Raw genomic sequence first — 6,804 nt, forward strand, 5'->3', positions numbered from 1 at the left:
TTTACTCTATTTATTGTTTTGAATAACAAAAACACCCTATTCTCCCTATTTGTACCTATACCTATTTTTTCTCTGTCTCCTCTTCTTGTATCCTTTTTGAAATCATCAAATGCTTATGTTGCTTGATTTATATATATCTATAACTCCTTTTCATTACACACCACACTGCCAAAGTTTTTCACTTCTAGAACAACGATTTTCAGGTTCCTTTTTCTTTTTCCCCCCTTTTTAAATTTCCATGAAATTATATACTCTTGTTTCATGATTGATGCTGTTATCACATTTACTTGAAAACTTGATTCATGTAATAATCACATTTAGGCTTTGGACATGCTTTTTTATGTTACCAATGATTTCAAAATGACTTGGATTTATGAGAATTAATTGATATTTATTGCATTGTTTTCAACTCAATGAATTCCTTCTTTATAAATTTGGTTCTAACTTCATGTGTTTCAAGTCATTTGAATGTATTCAGGTTCATAAATCTGTCCATGAAGTTCTTCATATGCTTTTTTTGGTTGTTTGTTTGATTGATTACTTAAATAAATAAATAAATGTATTTTTGTGCATTGATTAATTTTGATCTAATATTTTGAATCTACTAATTTTAGATGAATAATGAATTTGAGGATAGACACGGAGTTTCAGATATGATGCCAAACAATCAGCAGAGGAAAAAACAGGTTTTTTCTTTCTCTCTCTCCTGTTTTTTTTTTTCATTTATTTTTTAGTTTTTGATTTAGTTTATGGTTGTGCAAGGTTTATTGCAGAAAATTGAATATAATGCTGATTATTTTGTAATTATGATTTTGAATGTGATTTCAGTCATTTATCTGGAAAGTGTTGACAATGAGAGAGAGAAATGGAAGGACAATGGAAAGAGGTACAATTGATTCACATGGTGAGTTCTAATTAAAACTCATTATAGTTCATCTAAATTAGACAGACAATATATAATATTCTTGCAATGTGTAAAGTTAGAATAATATCTTTTTTCAATGGGTGACAAGTTTTGGTTATTTTTTTGGAGATATCATTCAATATTTCAATTTGGTTTCCTGAAAAGGTGGGATCAGTACTTTTTAAATGAAAAGAATGCTATTTTGAATCACTACTTTTATGTCAAGAGAATATTTTTTACTTCTTTGTGTCCCTTTGTTTGAAAGCATGGAACCTTTTTGTTCTTCTATCTTCTCTGTAAGCATGATAATTTTAAAAAACTAATCCTATCTGTAAAGATGAAGAAATGAATTAGCCTAACAGATAACAGAAAGTTAATATTGGCTAGACGGAACTAGCAAAGATTTTTTATGTTTTTGGTTAAATATGATTTTACTCTCTATGAAATTGTGACTTTTTAAGTTTAGTCCCTACATAAGTTTTAATCAATTTTTATGAAAATAAGGACTAAAATGGAACAATTTTTGTGTAGGGTATATACTTAAAAAAGTAAATTTTATTGAGATTACTTTTTTAATGCAGAAGAATATATTTTTGGTTTGGTTTATGCTAATGTAATTAAATGAAGCAAGAGTGGTGCATAAATTTTCTTTTGTTTATCACCACAACATCTCATTTTCATCTTGGCATACAAAATTCCTTGTCAATTTTAATGAAGAGATAATTAGTTGGGATTTAGAAAAGCATATACCTTTTCTGCCTTCTGACATGTTTTTAATTTGTATTACCAATGGTTGAGATAATTTACCATTCTATTTTTCTGTTTTTAGCAAAAGTTTTCGGAAAATTGGCAAAAGCAGTTGATGTTAGATGATAAAATGCTTTATTTACATGTAATACTATAAGATAAGGTGGAACATTTTGTCATATTATCCAAATCTTAGAATATATTCAAATTTAAACTTTAAGCTAGTGCACAAAAATGAATTAGATGTTTCATTTCTTATCTTTCTTTGTTCTTCTTCATTATCCACACACAATAATATACCCTTTACTTTTACTGTATGAAAATTCTTCTAGGCATGATCACTATGACCAACCATATATTTTATTTGTTTATTATATATAATATTTTATATTGATGATAGCTTGAATTGAATTAACTTACAGAAGCACTTTCTAATTCATCCATCCAAAATCAAGGCTCTGTACCTTCTATGTCTTCTTGTGAAGAAATTCAGAATTTCAGGTAGTTGTCGGATTTGTTTTCTATATAACTTATTATTACAATATTTGTGACTATATTAACAATCATAGTTATTTGCTTGGCTTTTAATTATAGCGTTTTTGCTGCAACATGGAATGTTGGAGGTCAATGCCCAAGTGGGAACCTTGATCTGAGTGATTTTCTTCAGGTTCGAAACGAACCTGATATGTATGTTTTGGGGTATGCTTTCTCTCTTTCACTTTGTGTCATGATTTCTGATTTTAATCCATGAAAAAGTTCCCAATCAAGAATTGTCTCAATAATAATTTCCCTCACCTTTTCAGTGGTGACAAATAGCAGCTATAGCAGCACTACAGCGTAGTGAAATTTGAACATATTGCTATTATTTCATGATACACTATTTTTAATACAAAGTATTGTTAGCACTCTAGTGTAACAAAATTTGAATAAATCGTAATTTTCTATGATCTATGATTGACAACCCTGGAAAAGACTATTAATCATTTGGATATTTAAAGTTGTGACTTTTCTGACTTGTCCATGTTTTGATGTCTTCTTGAAATATAAAATAAATTTGAACACCAAGATATGATTTTTATGCACTAAAACAGTATGGTTGATGAATACTACTTTTATTTATTCTGAAGTATAGTTTGTGTTTCCCAAACTTCTTAGATTTCAAGAGATTGTCCCTTTGAATGCTGGAAATGTCCTTGTACTAGAAGACAATGAACCTGCTGCAAAATGGCTTGCATTAATTAATCAATCACTCAATGGTCCTTTAGATTTCACTTCTAATAAAGGCCTAAAACCTACTGCATCGTTCGGCGGATCATTGTTCTTTCAAAAGCCTTCACTAAAGAAGATTAAGAAAACTTTCAAGAAATTAAATGGAAAGAGGTTAAAAAGTTGTAACTGTGTACTCGAAATGGAAAGGAAGGCTGCTATGGATTTCTGTTTTCGATGCCAAGAATCGAATTTAAGTTTAGATGATTCTTCAACCGAAGAGGAGGACGACAACTTTCCAATATCTGTTGCTTTGGCTACTAATCAAATGAAATATAGTCTTGTCACTTGTAAACAAATGGTTGGAATTTTTGTTAGCGTATGGATGAAGAAAGAGCTTGTTCAATATGTAGGCCATTTAAGAATATCCTGCACGAGTCGCGGTATCATGGGATGTCTCGGAAACAAGGTAGATTAAATAAGCCTCTTTCTTTTTCTGTTTTTTCTTTCTATGCTAGTTCGTTTAATGAAAAAATTCTTCAATATATAAGTGTTACTAATTTTTTGATTTGGCTGCAGGGGTGTATATCAGTGAGCATGTCATTTTATCAGACGAGTTTTTGCTTTATCTGTAGTCATTTGGCTTCGGGAGAGAAAGAGGGCGACGAGCTACGCCGGAATCTTGATGTCATTGAGATACTAAAGAACACTCAGTTTCCAAAGATTTGCAAGACACAATACAGTAGGATGCCGGACAAAATTTTAGACCACGAGTAAGCATTGTCGTTTAAAACTATTTTCGAGGAGTTATAATGTAGAGATTTCTCAAATTTGCTTATAACCTTGTTAGTTATTTTTCATGTCTATGATTTCAAAATTTCTGATCATATGAAAATTTCTTCTCCAGCCGAATCATATGGTTTGGAGACTTGAATTACAGAATTTCTTTAAGCCGCGATGATGCGAAAAGGCTTGTGGAAATGAAGGATTGGCCTGCATTATTTAACAAGGATCAGGTAGTTTCCCTATTGCCAAAGAATGTTGGTATGCTGATTTGAATATGATACATGTTTCCATTTTGCGATTTTGAGAATCTTTCCATGCCACCAAGTGTATCTTAGACTCATAGTTTTAAATTGCAGTCTACAAGTATATTGTGCCCGCAATTGTTGTTGCATTAGCAACATTTGTCCATAAGCTTTTGTAATGTCAAGGATTGTGTTATAACTGCAACTACGACCGCAATTTTAAACTATGATCTTAGTCCCCTTAATGGTTTCCATAGGATTATGAATCTTTTTGTTACTCTTTTGATTGTATATTTACTTATTTTTGACAGCTTAAAATGGAAAGGGAAGCTGGTCGTGTATTTAAGGGGTGGAAAGAGGGAAAAATATACTTTGCACCTACTTATAAATATGCTTTCAACTCAGATACTTATTATGCTGAAGGTGTAAAGGTTTCAAAGAACAAAAGGAGAACTCCAGCTTGGTATGTGTCACGTTTATCTAGTAAATTATTCTAAAAAATTTAGTTAAGGGTCTGTTTGTTACCACTTATTTATAAAAAGATAATCACTTTTAAAAGCTTTAATTTGTTTGTTACAGTTTTTGAAAAAAAAATTGAAAAAAAAACTAAAATCTACTTCAAATAAAAAGCTGGTTTGGAGCAACTTTTCATAATTTCTTTTATAGATGACTAATTTAAACAAAAAAGGTGATCTTCATTACTTTAAGAAACACAACATAGCTTTTGGTTTTTTTAAATCTCTAAACTATTAAATACAATTTATACGGGTCCTAATTGGTTACTCACACACTCTGTTTCAAGAATCCTTAAAACAGCATATGATAATTTTTTTAATAAAGTATTCAAGAAACTAAGATAATTAATTACTTATGTCATGAAATAAATTCTTTGAATGACACCTTCTTTATTCAGTTTTTCAAAATAAATCTGAATGATTAAGAATTGCAGGTGTGACAGAATCTTGTGGCATGGAAGGGGAATACAACAACTTTCATACGTGCGTAAAGAATTCAAGTTTTCTGACCATAGACCTGTTTGTGCAACTTTTTTGGTAGAAGTGGAAGTCATGTTTAGGGGACAAAAGAAGAAGGTTGCCACTTTCAACTTTCAAATTCATGATATTGTACCCTCAAGAACTTCATATTATTTATGAAGCACCAATTCTAACAATATTTTAAGGTATTGCATAACTAAATCTTTGGCCAATCGAAGATATATCTTAATTTGTATTTTGACTATAAGATTGGCATAATTGAATCACCTCGATTTTAAAAAAATTACACTTTAGAATGAAAAAATCACATCCACTATAAATTCAAATATATACTAAAGTTGTTAGGGAATTGAATTTCTGATTTTTTTTATAAAATATAAGACATTGGACGGTGATCCATAGAGTAGGACAAATTCACATTTGGATAAATTTAGGTTCGTTTTCTAGGGTTTCTAGTTTTTCCTTTGCGGCTTAGGCCCCTTCTAAAAAAATAAAATAATACTTCACCTATTTTTAGTAGATCTATCTTTCTAACAATATTATAAATTTTTATATTATTTAGTGAGAACTATACAAAATTGACTTAAGCAATTGGACATAAATTTTGTAAAAAAACAATTGGACATAAATTTTGTAAAAAAACAATTTGACATAAATGTTATCCTATATATTTTGATGGAGTTTATTAATCTATATACTTTTCTCTTAACATATTTTGTGGGTTTTTTGTAATTCAAATTTATATTTTTGACGAATACTTTATTGGTCTTTTAATGTGTAAACAGGTACTGATGAACTAACCACAACAGTGAATAGATATTGCAACTTTTCCGTTCGCTTTGAGGAAGAGTTAGAAGATTTTGGTAACTACCAAGGAACAAATTATAGCATTCAGAATTGATGAAGCGATAAAAAATGTAATAGAAAAAAAATGTGATTACGACCGGAATTAACCATAAAAATAAATTAAAAATAATTAGAGTCAACTATAAACGTGCACCAAGAAACAAAATTGTCGGTGATTTATTTTTTTGGCATATATAGAATTAAGTTAATTACAAATTGCTAGCTTGATGGAGGAGAAAAAAATATATATACCAGCTTCTCATGTAAGTGAAGAGTTGTGTTGGTGTTATATGATATGAAATGTGATTATTCTTTTTTCTTTTCTCTTGTTTCTTACCATGTAGTTAACCAAGATGTATTGTGGGTTTTTCTCTTTGAGTAATTATAATTAAAATTATTATACTGATAGTGTAATAAATTTTTTTTGGTGATAAGTTTTTTTGTTGATAAAATATTACTCATTTGTTAATTTTACTGTACTGGACCAGCCCAACATTCTTAGAGGCGTGAAGCAAATTTTAATTTGAGTTCTTTTATGAGCAGTGCTGTATTAGCTAGCCATGCCAATTTGCGTCACTTGCAAGCTATCTTAATCTTTTGGATTTTCTTAATTAAACTATAAAGTAAACCAAATAAAAACTAAACTTGAAAATAAAAGTATAGATTAATTTTAAGAACATGAAATAAGTATGTAGTAAAAATTTAAAAAGTTAAAATAATATAATTTTATATTGCTATATATGGCTAGAAATGAAATTAAAAAGCAAGAAAACAACCATTAAACAAGTTGGTAACTCATTCGTGCCATTCAAACGAAAAACTGATTTGTACACACAAGCATTTCCCTTTTATAAGATAGATTAACATAAAAATTACATATCTTATACAATTAAACTATCATATCTAAAAATATATCTTTCATGTAGAATAAAACTTTGGAGACGGACAATAATGATTAACATTGGAGGAGACCAACATAATACGGCATAATCGTTCTCGGTGGGTGAAATCACTTCGACGCCAAAATTAGTAAGAGTTGGAAGAAATGAGAGGTAGTTTTAGATTACAATAATTTGTA

At 29.5% G+C, this 6,804-nt stretch overlaps 1 protein-coding gene across 3 annotated transcripts; it reads left to right on the forward strand.

Moving 5' to 3' along the window:
• On the forward strand, positions 1-6,050 carry LOC101512263 (type I inositol polyphosphate 5-phosphatase 10). Of its 3 annotated transcripts, none has more exons than XM_027336414.2 (11): positions 1-203; positions 615-686; positions 829-904; positions 2,074-2,152; positions 2,246-2,350; positions 2,807-3,326; positions 3,437-3,630; positions 3,765-3,873; positions 4,197-4,348; positions 4,835-4,976; positions 5,666-6,050. In XM_027336414.2, exons 2-11 carry the CDS (start codon positions 615-617, stop codon positions 5,678-5,680), a joined length of 1,464 nt encoding a protein of 487 aa, XP_027192215.1. In that variant the 5' UTR covers positions 1-203; the 3' UTR covers positions 5,681-6,050. The 3 variants fall into 3 exon arrangements, with proteins under 3 accessions (XP_027192215.1, XP_004511150.1, XP_004511149.1); XM_004511093.4 differs by having other exon boundaries at positions 2-203; positions 829-886; positions 4,835-5,065; XM_004511092.4 differs by having other exon boundaries at positions 3-203; positions 4,835-5,065.
• The last annotated feature ends 754 nt before the right edge of the window (positions 6,051-6,804 follow it).

The sequence above is a fragment of the Cicer arietinum genome, chromosome 7 (genome assembly GCF_000331145.2).
Source record: "Cicer arietinum cultivar CDC Frontier isolate Library 1 chromosome 7, Cicar.CDCFrontier_v2.0, whole genome shotgun sequence".
NCBI classification, from domain to species: Eukaryota; Viridiplantae; Streptophyta; class Magnoliopsida; order Fabales; family Fabaceae; genus Cicer; species Cicer arietinum.